General features: G+C 42.3%; 1 protein-coding gene across 2 annotated transcripts in view; it reads left to right on the top strand.

Annotated features, from left to right (window-relative positions):
* Strip2 (striatin interacting protein 2) overlaps positions 1 to 18,652 on the top strand; it is a 49,372-nt gene that overhangs the window by 25,559 nt on the left and 5,161 nt on the right. For both annotated transcript variants that reach the window (XM_010633486.3, XM_010633487.3), the window contains 4 exons: positions 2,033 to 2,133; positions 6,748 to 6,814; positions 15,947 to 16,051; positions 17,489 to 17,693. In XM_010633486.3, coding sequence (XP_010631788.1) covers positions 2,033 to 2,133; positions 6,748 to 6,814; positions 15,947 to 16,051; positions 17,489 to 17,693 — 478 coding nt within the window. The remainder of the gene's footprint in view (positions 1 to 2,032; positions 2,134 to 6,747; positions 6,815 to 15,946; positions 16,052 to 17,488; positions 17,694 to 18,652) is intronic.

Genomic DNA, 18,652 nt, shown 5'->3' with positions numbered 1-18,652 from the left:
CTGTCTGTGGGGAGACCACAGAGAGGAGAGGAAGCCTGCTCATTCCTGCCGAGAGGCTTTGCCCATTTTTCTCCTGTATCTACTGGCCATTTGTACTTCTTCTGAGAAGTGTCTGTTCATTTCGCTTGCCAATTTTTTGATTGGGTGTTTTATTTTGGGGGGGGGTCTCATTTTTTTGAGTCCTTTATGTATTCTAAATGTTAGTCCTTTGTGTGAGGAATAGCTGGCAAAAATGTTCTCCCATTTCTGTTGGTGATCTCTTCCCTCTATTGGTTGTTTCCTTGGCTGTGCAGAAGCTCTTTAATTTTATATGCAGCTATTTGTTGATTGTCGGTATTATTTCTTGTGCCGGCCTATTTTCCTCCTCAGGACTCAGAATCACGTTTGATGGTGAAAGAGCAGGTCCTCAGAGTGCAGCGAGAATCCTGCAGGGTCTGTGACCATGATCCTGTGTGTCCAGAGTCTCTCCATCTTAGTACATTCAAAAAACTCTTTGGGTATGGTAAGGTGTCCTGGTGCTCACACTGATGCTGATGTGTGCTGAGCAGCGGCGAGGTTGGGAGGAAGTGGTAGGGGTGGGTAGGAGGCCATGTTCCCATTGAACTGGATGTGTGACTGTGGCTGCTTCTCGTAGTGGCTGGTGTGTGGCGTGAAGGGCCTTGCCACTGTATGTCAATGTGGACGAGTGCTGACAAGGCCTGACACGGCCCAAACTGAAGTTTCCCATTTTATAGTGAGTAGGTATTGGCTCCTTTGACTGAAGCTTGGAAAACACCCTGATTGGTTTCCAGGGACAAACTGTTGAACGAAAGAGGGAAGTGCACAAGCAACCTCCCAGGAGCAGCAGACTCCCCACTTCTAACCACATATGCAGGGGCAGACAGCAGCATAGTTTGCTGGCATAGCTACCTCCTGCTGATCATGCAGGGCTAGGGATTTTAAACACCTCGCTTCTCTGCTTTTTAAGGCTATGTCTGTTCTGGCCCAGCTTTCTAGCTTCATGATCTGAAGATAGACTGTATCTGGTGTTTCTCAGTGTGTCATGGGCAAAATCCAGGTTAACTGCAGACCCTACTAGGTCTTCCCAGATACAAACCCCATCCTGACTCAAGAGCCAATGGAGTCCCCATGCTCTGGTGTTTATCCCATCAAAGAAAGAAATCTGGGACTTCCCAGTAGTGTCTATTGGTTGAAGGGCTCTTGTTCATTCATTCACTAAAATACTGATATTCTACAGCTGGATGTGGTGGTGCACGCCTGTAGTCCCAGCACTCAGGAGGCCGAGGCAAGAGGAACACCATTAGTTTGAGGCCAGTGCATTCAAGGCCAGCTTGAACTACACAGTGAGAGCCTGTCCCAAAAACCAGGAAGAAATACTGATATTTTAAGAGCTAGGATAATGTGCACCAGACAGACAAGCTGGAGCCCACATGCCAGTGGTTCATTTGCTTACTGAGTGCTGCCTCCATCCTGCCTGCGTGGTGCAAGCAAGTTGACTGGAGTGCGCTGCACCTGTCACTGCTGTGTCAATCACAGCTGAAACATCATGAGCCAGAGGTTTGGTATGAAAAGTAGATCCCTCAGGGAGCCTTCCTTTTCCTGTTGAGTTTAGGAACAAATCTCACAGCAATTCCTTCCATTTATTTGAGTTTTGTTACTTGTTTGTTTGAGAGAATCTTGCTGTGTAGTTCAGGCTGGCTTTGAACTCCTGCCTTAACCTTCTGAGTGCTGGGATTACAGACATGGGCCACCATGCCCAGCTCCTTCTATTTGTTCAGAGTGTATTTTTCTGGCTTGTTTTCTTTCAGGAGCATACAATGTGCAATCTAAATAGATTATTCTCCTCCTTGCAGGATGGGCTAGCTGAAGTTGAATGTTCCATTTCAGAGATAGAAAGACTGATAACACAAGTGGACAGTGGATATTCTTGGGAATGGATATTCTGTCTCCCTTTCTCTCTCTCTCTCTCCCCCTCCCTCCCTCTGTTTTCCACCAAATAAGCTGCCCTTTCTGCTTTGATCTTTTAATTTAGTTTGAATATATATCACAACATTTGGTATTTGCCAACTGCATCCCGTTGATCCTAAAGTTCTTCAATCAAAATATCTTGTCCTACATTACTGCCAAAAACAGGTATGGACTCTATATGGGTTTATTTCAATGGGCTACTTTTTGGTGATTGAGAAAATTACATGTCTCTGCATCTGGAGTCCTTAGTCTCTCCTACTTTAAGACCCACCTCTGTTAAATTTAATTTCCTTGAAGTGTTAGCTGAAGGTGAATGGTTTGTCTGTTTAAAGAGATATTTGTATTTTAGGAGTTTTTGGTTTTTTTCAACATTGGGGATTGAACCCAGGGCCTTCAAACTGAGGTACATCCCCAACCCTTTTTTATTTTTGAGACAGGGTCTTAATAAGTCACCAGATTGCCTAGGCTGGGCTTGAATGTGAGATCCTCTTGCCTGAGCCTCCCAGAGTGCTGGGATTACAGGTGTGTATGACCACACCCGGGTAATTTTAATAGCTCTGAAACTGAAATGTACTTATAAAAGTGAAGCCAAAATGATGAGATTTCTGTGATGAAAGTCCTCTGGCAGAAGGACCCAGGAGATTTTGCTATTGTTAAAAAGCAATCTGCAGGCCGGGGATTTGGCTCAGTGGTTCTGCTGCCTGCCTTGCCAAGCGCAAGGGCTTGAGTTCAATCCCCAATACCAAAAACAAAAAACAGAAAAGCAACCTGCTTGTCCAGCCAGCTCTGATCTCAATATAAATCAAAAATTGGAATACTTGCCATTACATTGCTTTGTAAATTATAAAGTATTATAAAATCTGGCTAAAGGTAAACAGGTAGTTTAAAAAAAATAAGATATTTTCACGTGCATTGTTTCATTTCATCTTATCAGCAGTGCTAAGAGATGTATGTTTTATTTTCATTTTCCAATTAGGAGACAAATCCAGAGAGGTTAATTGACTTGCTCAAGATTAATACCCTAATGAGATCCCTTAAGTACACATCAGAAGCAAGATCAGAACACAGGCTTTTGTGGGAATTTCCCAGCTAGGACTGGGAAATTGCTGAGATCCTTGTTCCTTCGTTTGCTACTTCCATGAGAACTGTATGCATGTTATTTGGTAGAGTTTCCCAGATTTCTTTTATCAGAGGCTAAGTTACTAAAGTAAAAGTGAGAGGTTTGGTATCATACTTGGGGCAACTGGAAAGGTATGGGCTAGGAGTTGTTGTCTCACCAGTGTATTCGTACTGCCTGAAATTCCACTGTGGAGAGGCAGCCTTGTATGTAGTTTAAACACACACACCCTCCACAGAGCCAGAAGCCATGAGACCTGAATTCCTGACCTGGATCTGCCATTAGCAAACTATAAGTCTGTAATCTCACAGCACTGCTTAGTTCTCTGAGCCACAGTATTTGCATCTTTAAAATGAGAATACTGCCTCTAAATATGTCATGGAGCTTTTTTTCTAGTGCTGGAGACTTACACATGCTAATCAAGTGTGTTACCACTGAGCTATGTCCCCAGTGCCATAGAGCTTTTATAAACATTAGTTAAGATTAGTATGAGAGGTGGGCTGGGAATGTGGCTCAGTGGCAGAGAGAAGCTGGCATGCATGAGGCCCAGAGCTCCACCCCCACCACCCCAAAGAAAAAATTAGTATGAAAGTGCTTTAAATGCTCTACTTTGAAAGGAATCAGGAAGGCATTGGAGAAAGGGATTTTTTTCCTAACTATATGGAAATCTAGGCACTGTTTTTCCTAAAAATGGTGCTCTAGCCATGTTTGTTGGATTGCTAAGGAAAATAAAAGTGTAGGTCAGACATGGTGCACACCTGTTAATTCCAGCTACTTGACTACATGGAGATTTCCTACAGTTCTCCACTCTAATTCCAGCTGCTCGAGAGGCTGAAAAGATCACAATTTTTTTTTTTTTCTTTCTGGTACTGGTGATCAAACTCGAGACCTTGCCAGGCAGGCGCAGCAACACTGAGCTATATCCCCAGTCCAAAGATCACAAATTTGCAGGCAGTGTGGGCCATGTAAGAATAGACCTCCGTCAGGTAGGTAGATAGGGTAGATAGTTAGAATGTGTCAGGGCTGTGGCGGTCTAGCCGTCACAACACGAACATGCCTGAGTTGAGGAGTGAGGATTGAGAAAGGAAAGAACACTCAAGCCTGAGTGGAGACCAAGAGAAGTCTGATTTATTTCACAGAAACAGCTCCTTTTATAGGTTCACATCAACAGGAAGCACCAAGCAACTATTTGTATCTTTTATGCAAAGTCCGGTTTTTCTGACTCTTTGCAAAGAACATCAGATCTATGGCTGTCTCTTTGAGTTTCTTCCATTGCAGCAACAAGTTTAACAAGCAGAGTCCTAGAATGTTACAGATTGTATCAATGCCTTGAGCATAGAGGTGAAGAAGTTTCCTTTTAAATGTCAAACTCCTAGAGGGCCATGGCCGGGCTCCCACACAGGGCCACTACTGCATGCAGGCACCTGAGTGTATCAGTCAACACTCTTGGTTGTTACCCAATTGTCTTGGTCACTTTCTTCATGCTGAGACAAAAAAAGCCTGACAACTACAACTTAAAGTAGGAGAAGTTTATTTTAGCTCACAGTTTCAGAAGCTTCAGTCCATTTTGCAGGCTCAAACATGAAAATGACATAGTGGAAAGCTGCTCACATCACGGGGGCGAGGGAACAGAGAAGGGAGGAGCTGGGGAGAGAGATACAGCCTCCAGGTCATACCCCGAGTGGCCCACCTCTTCCCACCAGATCCCACCCCCTAACAGCAAGTCAACTCTATCACCCTCACGATTCAGTCACCTTCCAAAAGCCCAGCTTATGAATGCAAGAGACCTTTGAGAGAGATTCTTGATCTAAGCCATAACACTAATCTAATTGGCTTTGGGCCTCTGTGTCAAAAGTTGGTCTGTTATGTGGAGAGCCCAAGAAGCTTTTCATCTCCACCTGTGGATACCACATCTCTGTACTTGACTCAGATTTCCTCTCTTGCTGACAAATTTGTCTGCTTCTCAGGCCACTTGGTGAGATTTGCCCACATGAACTAAACATGTCACTCAATCCTTGTTCCAGATTCCCAGGGTTAGAGAGCTAGCTGGGTCAGTGAGCTGTGGCGGGGGGAATGGAGCATGTGGCCTTGAAAGGGGAGGAGGAGGCAGTCTAAAAGGGTGTCTGTCAGTTTTACTTGGAGTTGGAAGCATGGTAGTGGCAGACTACAGCTGTTGAGAAAGCTGGCCTGGCCCAAATGGTGCCATCTGTGTGCCACCAGTAAGTTTTGCTTTTTGAATGGCCCCTAAGAGCTTAGAGCCCCACGGCTTATCATTGCCCTGTTTCTTCATGGCTTTTACAATCCAGATATTCTAGATACTTGTAAGTTTCTTTTATGCCCCCTTAGGCTAGGACTCAGTTCACTGAGAGACTAGAGCAAATTTCATCTTTGGTTTCCCACCCAGCTAGTCAGGTGCTAGCCACCAGGACCTACTTTGGCGTGGAGGTTTGTCAGTGGGAGGTGGACAGAGAGGTGGGTGAACCAGCTAAGAATGTTTATCCTGTGAGGCAATACAGAACTGGTAGTAAATAGAGGTGATGAGCAACATTACAGGTGGACTCACTGATCTTTCCCAAGCTGACACCTCTCCTCTGCTGCCCTGGGTCTCCTAGGTCAGTGATGGCGAATCTTTTAGACCTCTCAGTGACACAAACAGCCCACTGTAGCACACGTGCCATAGGTTTGCCACCACTGTCCTAGGTTATCTTGGCTTGTGTTTCTTAGACAGAGATAAACATTTCCAACCAGATAAATTGTTATTTGGCTTATACAGAAGTTTCCACTTGCAAAATGCAGAGAAGTTCAACTTGTTAATATCGTTCCTGCTTTGCCAAAATCCTTTACCCATTTCAGACTTCACTAGTTCAGATAGGTATCTCAAACTACTTGGTTAATCAGGGTGTCTGTCAGAGCCAGAGAGCATTAGAGATTAACTAGCCTAAATTCCGCATTGTGCCATGGAGAGCGAAGAGGAGAGAAAGAGAACTATCATTTGTTGAATGACTGTATCCCTGTCATCATGTGGTATCTTACTTCCCCTCCTGACTCACCACAGAGCCTGTAGCTTTCCTATAGTCCCCCACTGTTGGCTGTGGGGCAGACACTTATCATCATCCTTGAGCTGCTAGATTGGCCCCACTACAGGAAGCTGCCCCTATTTCAAGCTTGCTATAAGAGTAACTTCTGCAATCATTCCTCAAAGTTTCCGGCTTTCAGAAAGAACTGAGGGACACAGAAGAGATTACATTCCATCCTCACTTCCTCAAATTGTTATTTAGTGGCGTGGGTCTGGGCAGCATCTCCAGGAACACTATTCACACATACACTTAAGTGCAGAAACAAAAATGCACTCAAGTTTATATGTTCCTCAGAGAAGCAAAGAGAGCCAAGGAGGAAAGAGGCTCTGTTTCTGCACTTACTGTTTTTGCATCTGCTAGATGGGGCTGGCCTGAAAGAACTCCTTGGTTTCCCTCATGACTGAGGAGAGGAAACTAGGGCTGGGGCTGCCCAGCATCTGTGCCTTCAGTTTCAGTTGAGGTCACTAAGCAGTTTGGGAAATGGATGAACCCTGTGGGAGAGAAATAACTCCTGCCCTTTTAGATGCAACCATTTCCTGCTGTTGCCATTTACCTAAAGCCTGTCCTTATCTCTGCATCTTGCAGCATCTCAGTCCTGGATTACCCCGGCTGTACCATCCAGGATTTGCCGGAGCTTACTACCGAGAGTCTGGTAAGCAGATGGGGATTCAGTAGCCTTTGAAACTGCCAGGTGGAAGAGGCTGGCATTTGATTTTTCATTGCTTCTCCAGCCCCACAATGCCCTGTGGAGTCTCAGATCAATGACAGCATAATGGTAAGAGCAGAGAGGGCGTAGGGACTCAAAGCTGCTGACCTAGTTGAGGAAGATTCAGAAAGGCTGACCTTTGCATTTTGCAAAGAAGAGGAAAGAGCCGGTGAAAAACACTGAGGAGGAGAGGGAATTTAGAAAGATGATGGGGCTGAAATGCAGTGAACATTCACGCTAAATGGCAGAAGAATTTCTTCTGACATAGCACAAACAATTACCTTTTTTTGCACTCCTCATTTTCCTGCTGGAATTATATAACCCAGGAGTATTTCAGAAAATATCTTGTCTTTCTGAGGCAAAAGTGAGTATAGCCATAGGACAGCCCAGGAAGTTCTTCACCCTGAAAACAGTTCTAGGCAAATCAGAAAAGTTCTCTTCAGTTATGAATTTTCTGAAACTGACTGACCAAAAGCATATTAAAGATAAGGTCTGTCTCATATATTTAGATATATTCCAGCCTACACACCCTCATCCTATATTGCATTGTAATTTTCTAGGTAGACTGTAAACTTCTTGACAGAAAAGACATTATCAACTTCTTTTGGGGTTTTTGAGACAGGGTCTCACTATGTAGCCCCGGCTGGCCTTGAACTTGCAGCAGTCCTCCTGCCTCAGCCTCCCAAGTTCAGGGATCATAGGCATGGACCATCATGCCCTATCATCTTCATTTTTATATCTAGCCCTACACTATATCTGGTACACTGAAGGCCTCAATAATTGAATGATTGGATGATGATATCTGTGGGTGCTACAACATTTTGTCCTCTACCTTCTTCTTCTTTTTTTTTTGGTACCAGGAATCAAACTTGGGTCTTTGCACTTTCGAGACAGGCAGTGGAACCACTGAGCTAAATCCCGGCCTGTCCCCCTGTTTTTAATACCTGCAAAATACTAAGTCAGAAGAGTATATTACACCAAAATACACTTCTGTTTTTATAGACCCGTACATAGGAATCTTGCCTAGAGGGGACGTAAGAACCATTTGACCTAACCCCCCTTATATTTCAGATTACCCAGTGGATGATTGACTTGTCATAGAACATTCATAGGTGACAGGCCACAAATGAGACGTGAGTCAAATGTCCTGGGACACCAAATTCAGCAAACTTTTGTCACTGAGACAAATTCCCTGACTTATTTAGACTTAGTCACTGCAGCCAAAGACATGAGAAGCTTTACTTCTACAGAGAAATAGTAAAATGTCCAACTCTGTTTATTTCCATGGTACTCAATCTCTTTAAAACAACTCTATGATTTTATAGATGGAGAAGTTAAGTAGCTGCTGAGACCTTATAGGTCAAATTAGCAAAGTCGGGGCAGAAACATGCACATTGCTGCCGTTCAGTGTTGGAATGAAGAATAGATTTTACACAGAAACAGTGTACACAGTAGCATTAAAGTGTTACTGTTCGTACAATGTTTTAAAATATAAAGTCCACTTTTGTGGCCTGAATGGATTCCTTGATGCAATGTAATATGTTGTTTATTCTCCATTCTAACCCTATTAGTTTATATATAAGAATTGATAGGAACTGTACTTTCATGTCTTGATATGAACTAAATTTACTGTATTGGAATGATTATTATGCCTTCTGAAACTATTATTCAGAAGTGAGTGAAAGCATGAATCCTTAATAAAAAGGTCATGCATGGCATTGTACTCCCTTCTGTGAAGCAATAGTGGCGCCTGGTGGTTATGGTTAGTAATCACAGCCCCTCACCCACACACCTGGCTTCTGCGATGTTTCCTGAGTCATCGCAGCCTTCCGTGTAACTACCAAAGTTACCCCCATAGATCCTCAATACACTGGTTTGCTTATCTAAATTGGTGATATCTGTACCCCAAAAAAGAGTTAACATTTATAAGTAAGATTTAGCTCTCTTCAGGCTCAGTGAGTCGTAAGCACAGACAATGCACTGGCTGTTCAAGTGTGTAGACTTTGCTTTAAATAACATTGTTTAACAAAATAAAGACTATATATTTGTGGTTGCACTTGACATAGTAAAATTTAAATGTTTGCAGTATATTTTTCTTAACCTTTTGGGAGTTTTGTTTGTTTTTTGGGTGGTGCTTCTGCTGAGCTCATGCCAAACCGGTACGCTACCTCTGACCTACATCCATGTTGAACATGCTTGAAAACCTGATTAATAGTTATATATGACCAAATGTATAATTGATAATGTGAAATAGGAAGAAAAGGTCTGTAGGGGAAAGGAAAAAATAGCAGAAAAGGAAAAAATGGAAACAAAATCTTTGTAAGTAGGGGAAGGGTGGAGGGGGGTGAAGGGAGTGCAGGGGTAAGGGGCAAAAATAAGAACGAAGATCTATCATGTAAAGGTTCAAGATCCCAATGATGAGTGTAACTGTACTGTATACCTAAAGTGTACCAATAAACTTAATGAAAACTAAATAAAAATTTTTAAAAAGACTGAGACATAAAAATAGTTATATGTGATACTGCACAACTTAATTTTTTAAAAAGGAATACTCTTCTATTGAACGTTCATCTCAGCTTTCCCTGTAGAACTCCAAAATAAATACCCTTTTACCTCATCTTTGATTATTTCCTTAATATAGATTCCTGGAATGGAGTTGATGGGCTGAGATAGCCTTGGTTCATATTCTGAGTTTGAACTGAACTCGTTTGTCTCATTTGATACTCCAGCTGTGCAGCATGGTCGCCATGAAATCAAGGCAAAGTGAACGGCACATTAGTTTCTGAATTCCCTCTATTTTGTCAAAATGATGAACTTTAGAATAGGCCATTCTCACCCCTGTACTGAGCAGTTTCCCTCCCCATCTGGTGGGTGGGAAAGCTTTAAATTTCTGGATCCTTAGTGTCTATATTCAAATCTAACCAAGTTGGGAAAAATTGAAATTAAATTCCAAGCCTAAATGAAGGATGGTGAACATAGGATCATGTGGTTGTTGAGTTTGATCTTTGGAGAAAATTGCTGGAAAGAGCAGTTGCTATGGCCCCAGCACGTTAAGTGCTTAGCGTGTGGGTGGTTTTTAGAGCAGTAATATGAAATGGAGAGATTCTTCAGAGGATACTTGATCTTTTATTATATGGATTCATATATGTTTACTTTATATATACAGTGTAACATTATTACAATAATCCATTTATACTTATTAAGCATATGTATAGGTGGGATTTTATCATATGAGCAAGAACAGTGTTTACAAAAGTACCGTTTTAGATCATAGTGAAATGAAGGCAAGGTTGGAGATCTGCTTTCTCCTGTTAGGGCCTTTTAGTCCTAAACTGAAATAATGTAGGTTATATCTCATCTTCCTTTCCTCCTCTTTCTTACAGAGATTTGCCCCGCAAAGTGGGAAATTCTGTATAAATGTATTATCACTACGCGAAAGTTCCAAATGCTTATTTTCCCCACCCCAGCCCAGAATGTGATTTAATAACAGCAACAGCCAGGCATGATGGTGCACACCTATAATCCCAGCACTTAGGAGAGTGAGGCAGGAGGATCACCACAAGTTCAGGCCAGCCTGAACTGCATAGCAAGACCTTCTCCCAAGAAAATCAAAGTAAAGTCTTTGTTCTAATATTCACCATCACTATTTAAAATCACTGATGTCTTTAGCATTATTTAGCTCCTCTACTGAACACTCCACAAGTTGTGTGTGTGTATCTCCATTTTCCATGAAGTATTTATATGGAGGAAAGACATTGGATATAATTTTTTTAAGCATTTTGTCAACTTTCTTGTAGTCTTTTCTATAATGAATTTTTGCTATAATAAACTTCATACTGAACTTCTGCTATAATAATTCTTAAGGAGATTAGACTCTCGGGTGATTTTTCAAACTCACATGCCCAGGTCCCCTTCCTTAAGATACATGTAATTTGCTAAAATTCCCTAGGTGTCCTTGAGATTTTTTTTGTTTTAGACAGGATCTCACTACGTAGTTCAGTCTGGCCTGGAACTTACTATGTAGCCCAGGGTGGTCTCGAACTCATGGAGATCTGCTGCCTTACCCCCAAGCTCTGGGATTATAGGCATGTGCCACCACATGTGGCTGAGATTTTATTTCTTCCTCATTCCACTAAAAAAATTACTCTTATAATTCTTAGACCTAGGTCCTTAGTCTAAAGTAACTTAACAAAAACCCATATGAGAAGAGAATAATTTTAAAAAATAATAAGATTTCATTTTCAGTTAAGGGGGCCAGGGATTTAGCTCAGTGGTGCCACTGCCTGCGACTTCATAAGCGTAAGGTCCTCCCTGGTACCAGAAAAGAAACATTTTCAGTTAAGGGATCCATTATAATTGATCAAAATAATCATTTATCAAGAAATAGCTATTATGAATTTGCATAATAGCAATTTAAGTATTAAAAACTAGCAAATTTTTTGCAATAGTTTCAAATAATTATAGGACTGACCTGACCTGGAAAAGCTGAAGCACATTGCAAATAATGGACTAGTAGTGTGGGAAAGGCAGACAGACCTGGCTTAGCCACTTGGAACTAAAATCTTGCAGATTTTCTACAGCCTGTCAGAATTTCATCTGTAAAGGCACAGAAGTTGGGTCATTAGATCAGACCTTGACTGTTCTCTCAAAAATTTATTTTAAAAGCGCTGGAGATGTAGCTTAGTGCAAAAGCCCTGGGTTCAGTCCCTCAAACCACACACACACACACACACAAGAAATTTCTCTACCTTTAGGTCTTCGTGAAGCTCAGAAAAATAGAAGTTCTAAGCAAATTTTCTGACAGGAATCCAAGTGTTCTGATTTTCTCTAGGATTCCAGAATATAGTTAGAAGGTGACCAGTACACAGTCTTCGAATTCATTGGAGATTGGGCACTTATACGGTTGGGCACTTTTATGCGACTCCAGTCCCCTGTCGCCTTCTAGCCCTCAGTTCTTGCTCTGTGTATGATGGAATTGGACTAGAACAGCTAAGTCTCTTCTAGTGCTCAGATTCTGACCGCACTGATTTTCTCAGTTCAAAAGGAAGCAACGATCTATTCTTTCCTTAGTCTTCTTGGTTAATTTTCCACATAATTGGCGTAGCCGGGGTTTTTATTTAGCTTGGCTCACTCAGCTGGGAACTTTGAGAACAGAGCCCTGGTAGTGCCGTGGAGATGCTCTGAAATGGTAGGGTTCAGTCCCTGCCCTGACTCCGCAGACTCAAGGCGTACTATAAACAAATACTTGTTACTTTGGAACATGGGCAAGTGTTTTGTTTGTTCCAGTGCTGGGGATTGAGTCCAGGGCCCTGGACGAGCTAGGCAAGCTCCCCACTACGGAGCTACGCCCCAGCCCCCCGTTTGAGCTCTAGTTGGAAGAGAGAGCTTTGTCTACCATGAAGCACCAGGAGCAAAAGAATACATTTCCACAGAGGTTTACTTAAAAGACAAAAGATGACCTACCTTAAAAGAACAGAAACATAATGAAAGCACCCTCCAGTCTGGCCAATCCGAACAAGTACCTGTGGCACTAAGGACTGGCTGGGAAAATGATTTTCTGTGAACAAGGCATAGGCTGCAGCAGTGCTTCAGGAAGCTGCAAACTACAAAGTCAGAACCAGCCTGGGCTGGGCTTGGCTGGGCTCAGCACCACTGACCCACATGCCTGGTGATGGGAAAGTGACGCTGCTGTAGTTATAGTTCTCTCAGGAGGCCTTGGGCAGCTGAAACCATCATGGGAGGTTGCTGAGGGCCTTTCTTGGAAGGAGCCCACCAAACCAAGCTCCTAGGAGAAGGCAGCCACGATCAGCTTACCCCTAGTCAAACTTCACTTTTAAAGCTAAAACTTTACTTATTCAACTGGTCCTTGTATTTTTCACCCTCAGGGCAGCTGTAGCAGGGAAGTTAGCAATGTTGCTTTTGTTTTGTTTTCTTTTTCAGCACTGGAGATTAAACTCAGCTTTCAGGCTGAGCTGCATACCCAGCCCTTTTGTTGTTTTGTTTTTTATTTTTTATTTTTTTGGTTTTTTGAGACAGGGTCTCACTATATAGCCCAGGCTACATAATGCATCAGCTAATCTGGTCCAAACCTACAAGCTTTTATACCTAGCGTGGTAAACAGAGACAGACTTTCTTTTTTTTTGGTACGGGAATCGAACTTGGGTCCTTGTACTTTCGGGGCAGGTGTTGGAGAACCGAACTCAGCGATCCTCCTGCCTCAGCCTCCTGAGTGCTGGGATTACAGGCGTGTGCCACCATGCCCAGCGTTTTGTTGTTTTTAAATTTCAAGAAGGTATTCCCTAAATTGCTAAATTGCCCAGGCTGGCCTTGAACTTGGGATCTTCCTGCCTCAGCCCCCCAGGCAATGTTATTGTTTATAGTTGCACATCCCAAATGTCTAAGATCATTCATTGTTACATTGCTTGTAACAGTGAAAGATTGGAAACAACCTAAATGCCCATTAATACAGAGCCAACTATTTAAATAAAGGTATGTCCTTGTAATAGAATGTATAGCCGTGAAATAGAACAGGGCAGTTTTCTCCACTGGAGAAAGTCCAAATTATAGGATTATAAAATGGTTAAAGCTGAAGAGATTTTTGTTTTGTTCCGTTCTGTTTGTCTTTGCGTGGTGTTTAGAATTGAATCTAGGGCCTCATGCATGCTAGGCAAGCACTGTACCACTGAGTTCTACAGCCGGTCCCATGGAGAGTTCTTAGAGATTAGTTCAGTCGCTTACAAGAAACAAAAAGAAAATGACTTGGCTCAGATCATACAGTCAGGGCGGAGGCCATAGTTTAGGGGTCCTGGCACCTATTCCCCTGGCTGCTTCCACAGGCCATGCTGTTGCTAATGAACCTGTTAACCTCTGGGGTGCCAAGGGATGCAAGGTGTTTGTGGCTCTACCGAAATGGAAACCGGGTAAAGGCAGTCACTACCGTACTTACCTACCCCATACATTTTACATTGCACTTGCTGCTTTTCCGTGCTGGGATTACAGGAGTGCACCACCAGGCCAGGTCCCTTGCTACTGCTTCCTTTTTTTTTCTTTTTTCTGTTATGAAAGATCAAACTCGGACCTCGCACTTGTCAGGCAGGTGTGGCACCGCTGAGCCACATTCCTGGCCCTCCCTTCCCTTCCTTCTTAAAATTGTAAAACTCTTGTCTCTAGGGCCTAGGATTTAGCTCAGTGGTTCTGCCACCTGCCTCACAAGGACCCAAGTTCGATCCCTGGTACCAAAAAAAAAAAAAACTCTCTGTTCACCACACAAGGTATAAAAGCTTGTGGATTTGGGCCAGATTAGCTGATACATTGGCATAGTAACTCCTATGAAAGTTTCCCTCAGAAATAGACAGATGGTTTTGCTGAAACTAATTCTAAGTACAATATGGAACATTCGCCATAGGAAAGAGAATCTTATTTGTAAATAATAATTCTAAAATGTTTCTGAAACTTTTCAACCCTTGATATTAGGAGAGCCTCAGAATCTTGGATGTTCTTTCCACACTAGAGGTAGCCCTGTCGTGCTTGCTTCAAGTTAATTTGGGAGAGGCTGGGCATGATGGTTCATGTCAGTAATCCCAGCACATGGGAGGCTGAGGCAGGAGGATGACCATAAGCTTGAGGCCAGCCTGGGTTACATAGTCAGTTCAAGGCCAGGCTGAACTACATGGTGAGGCCCTGTCAAAAAAAAAAAAAAAAAAAAATGGGAGAAGAGGTGATTTTCTATTCCAGACAATACCCCCCTTCTATAAGTCTCCTGTGTTCTCCTATCACATTGTAGACATGAGAAATTTCCAAGATGTTAGTTTGCTGTCATGCTGACACCAGTACATATGGGCAGATCCCCAAATCACATAAGGAGTTTTGTTTTTGTTTCTGAAAAATGTTTCTATGGGTGGATAACTGTTTCTACTCCACAATGCACTAGTTGTCACAAACGACCAAGAAACATACAGGAAAGACACCTGGGTAAAACAAACCATCTGCCATCTTCCTTTCCATGCTGGGAAATTAAACATATGGCTACAATATGCTTGGATAAAGGAAGGTGGGAGTTGGTTTTAAAAACTTTAACCATAATGAATATCAGATCAATCCTGGATAGTTTAAAATCTTCCAGAATGAGAACAAATTCCTAGCAGTTAGCTGGGCGTGGTGGCGCACGCCTCTAATCCCAGCACTCGGGAGGCTGAGGCAGGAGGATCGCTGTGAGTTCAAGACCAGCCTGGGCTACATAGTGAGTTCCAGGTTAGTCTCAACTACATAGTGAGACCCTGTCTCAAAAAAACAAAAAAATCCCTAGCAGTTGCAAACATAGCATATGGAAATGCAAAGTAGATGGGGTTAAGATTCTTTTTATCTAGGCTGGGGATTTAGCTCAGTGGTTCTGCCACCTGCCTTGCAAGCTCAAGGTCCTGAGTTTGATCCCCAGTACAAAAAAAATTATTTCATCTCTTTTCTGATTCTAAGCAGTAAGCTAGACAAGAACGCTTGCTTGAATCAAATTCCTGTGTTCACGTATCTCTTTTCTAGCCATACTTGCTCTAGTTTAAGTAAAGAATCTTCCAAGATTGCCAGCTGAACAGATGGTTATTGTTTTTTTTTAAATGCAATGCTTAAAAAAAAAAGCCAGCCATGGAGGCACACACCTATGATCCCAGCACTTGGGAGGCTGAGGCAGGAGTATTGCCATGAGCTTGAGGCCAGCCTGGGTTACATAGTATTTTCAAAGGCCAGCCTGAACTAATAGTGAGACCTTGTCTCAGAAAAGCAAAAAAGTAAGTGAATAAATAAAAATAATTTTTAAAAAATTTTAAATGCAACACTGGAGATCAGACCCAGGGCTTTGCACAGGCTGAGGAAGCGCTCCACAGCTGAGCTACACCCCTACCTCAGCTGCTTGGGTCTTCAGGTGAAAGGTGCTCTGAGACCTCAGCATGTAAAGAGGATGAAAGTGAAGAGACAGCGTTTCATATCAGAAGGCCTCGCCTCAGCTGACCAACAGGGACCTGCAAGCTTCTGTGGGAACGAAAGCCCGGTGGGTGTTGAGATAATGATGGATGTTCCTTATTTCAGGAAGCTGGGGACAACAACCAGTTCTGCTGGAGGAACCTCTTTTCTTGCATCAACCTCCTGAGGCTGCTCAATAAACTGACCAAATGGAAGCATTCCAGGACCATGGTGAGTGGGGCTTCTGATCACGGAGGTGTCCATCTGAGTGAACTTTGTAACCACTAGTAAATGTTTGTGACCTGCCTGCTTGGCGAGACCGATACACTGCTGTGGAAGTTTCATCGTCTCCTAGTTCTGGGCCCTTTACACTAAATAAAATGATGACATACCGGTCCATTTGTACTCAGGGAGCTGAATGTGGATCTTCCTCCCTTAGGCTAGCTCTGGTCAGGCCAAATTAGCCGTGTGTGATTACAGTCACGCGTCCCACACGCCGTATGTGAGTCTGCTCATACAGCGCCATTTGTGATGAGAGATTAGAAGCTACCTAAATGCCCATTAACACAAGACTATCTGGTTAAATAAATGGCATCCCCTTATAACAGAGTATTACATAACCACTAAAAACAATGTTATGTATTGGTATGGAATAATCTTCAAAATACATTATTAAATAAAAGATACAGAACAGTGTGACACACTATGTAATTGGCCATTATTTGTGTTAAAAAGCAAAAGTTATATGTGCATACTTAGTTATTTCCAGAAGAAACACAAGAAATTGCTAACAGTGGAAGTGGGAGGTATGACGGACACAAATTCTGTCCTTTAACCCACAGACACATTGGGCACACTGAGAGGTGTGTCTTCTGTATATTTTTTAAATTTAATATTTAGTTAGTTCTAGGGATTGAACCTAGGGCCTTCACATTAGTCTACACCCATAGGCCTTTCTTTTGAGACAGGGTCTTAAGTTGCCTAGGCTGGGCTCGAAACTTGCAGTCTTCCTGCCTCAGTCTCCCAAGTTGCACAGATTAGATGCATGCGCCACCACAGCTGGCTTTATATGTTTTTAAAAACTAAATCAGGTAAAGTCTAGAATTTATATTCCCAAAAGTTCCCCAGGGGTACATGAGGCTAGCCAGGTTTGTGTTTCTTTTTTTTTTTTCTTTTTCTTTTTTATCAGTACATATTTATAGTAACACACCTTAATACTTTTTTCATCCCCTTTACCTCTCCTCTCTCTCACCTCCCTCCATCTCTTGGTCCTCCTCCCATTTGCAAAAAGATCTTCCCTGTTTCCTATTATCTACCTTTTATTTTGCTGTTTACTTATATTTGGGAGCCCGTGCAATGTTGAGGCTTGAATGTCTCATTTGTTTCACTTAACACTGTGGTTTAAAGGTGGATTCATTTTCCAACAAATGACTCAAGTTTATTCTTTCTGGAAGAGAAGAACTCCAGTGTGTGTAAATACCACATTTCCTTTATCTTGTCATCTGCTGATGGACACATAGGCAGTTCCCTGTATTTGGCTGTTATGAGTCGTGCTGCTATAAATAGGGGTGCGCAGTTTGTCTTCATTTGTATGTAAATTGGAGATTCCAAGAAACTTTACGTCTTTAATGGGCCTTTCTTTGCTCTCACTGTTCTTTCATTGGGCAGATGCTGGTAGTATTTAAATCAGCTCCAATCTTAAAGCGGGCCCTCAAGGTCAAACAGGCCATGTTGCAACTTTACGTCTTGAAGTTGCTAAAGATACAGACCAAGTACCTGGGGCGCCAGTGGAGGAAAAGCAACATGAAAACTATGTCCGCCATTTACCAGAAAGTGCGCCACCGCATGAATGATGACTGGGCTTATGGGAATGGTGAGTATTCTCAGAGCATTTGACTTCCAGGAATTGCCTGGGCTCAAGCAAGACTAAAGAGACATTTATCTCTACTTTTTTTGATGTGAATTTTTTAGATTGAATTTTTCAGATGAAAACTATGTGATTATAGATTAGATGATGTTACATCAAACTTAATGAAGTGCCCCAAATTCTAGCATGCACTTTGTCCTACGTGTCTGTGAACCCCGCTTTATAAAACAAGTCAGTTAATACTTTTAAAAAGCTAGAATAAGCCGCGCGTGGTGGCGCATGCCTGTAATCCCAGCACTCGGGAGGCTGAGGCAGGAGGGTGGTTGTGAATTCAAGACCAGCCTGGGCTACACAGTGAGTTCCAGGTCAGTCTCAACTACATTGTAAGACCCTGTCTCAAAAAAAAAAATCCTAGAATAAAGAGTATTGATTATTTTTACTACAAAGAAATGATGTTTGAGGAGATAGGTTTAATCATCAAATTCAGTTGTGCTACCCAGAGATTGCCAATGTTAATATCTTATTGTATATTCTTCCAAATGTTTTTCTATGCTTATTTTATTAAAGTGAAAGGAATTAGTACATACTACTTTATAACCTTTTTTTTTCTTTTTATTGAGTTTATTGGTACAATCTAGGTATACAATACAGTTACATTCATCATTGGGATTCTGTACCTTTACATAATAGGTCTTGGTTCTCATTTTTTCCCCTTGTCCCTGCCCTCCCTTCACCCCCTCCTCCCCTCCCCATTTACAAACACTTTATTTCCATTTTTTCAGTTTCTCATATTTTTTTCCCTCTCCCTTATTACCTTTCCCCCACCCTTCCCACTTTCCCTACACCTTTAGCCCTTTACTTCCTATTTCACATTATTAATTATCTCATTAGGATCCTGTGTACTATTATAGTTTTTCACACCAAAGAAACTATTCGGTATTTCAGTTAAAGAAATCTCTGTATGA

Source organism: Fukomys damarensis, unplaced genomic scaffold (genome assembly GCF_012274545.1).
Source record: "Fukomys damarensis isolate Sample0158 unplaced genomic scaffold, DMR_v1.0_HiC HiC_scaffold_4, whole genome shotgun sequence".
Taxonomy (NCBI): domain Eukaryota; kingdom Metazoa; phylum Chordata; class Mammalia; order Rodentia; family Bathyergidae; genus Fukomys; species Fukomys damarensis.
This window is presented reverse-complemented; position numbering and strand designations above follow the sequence as displayed.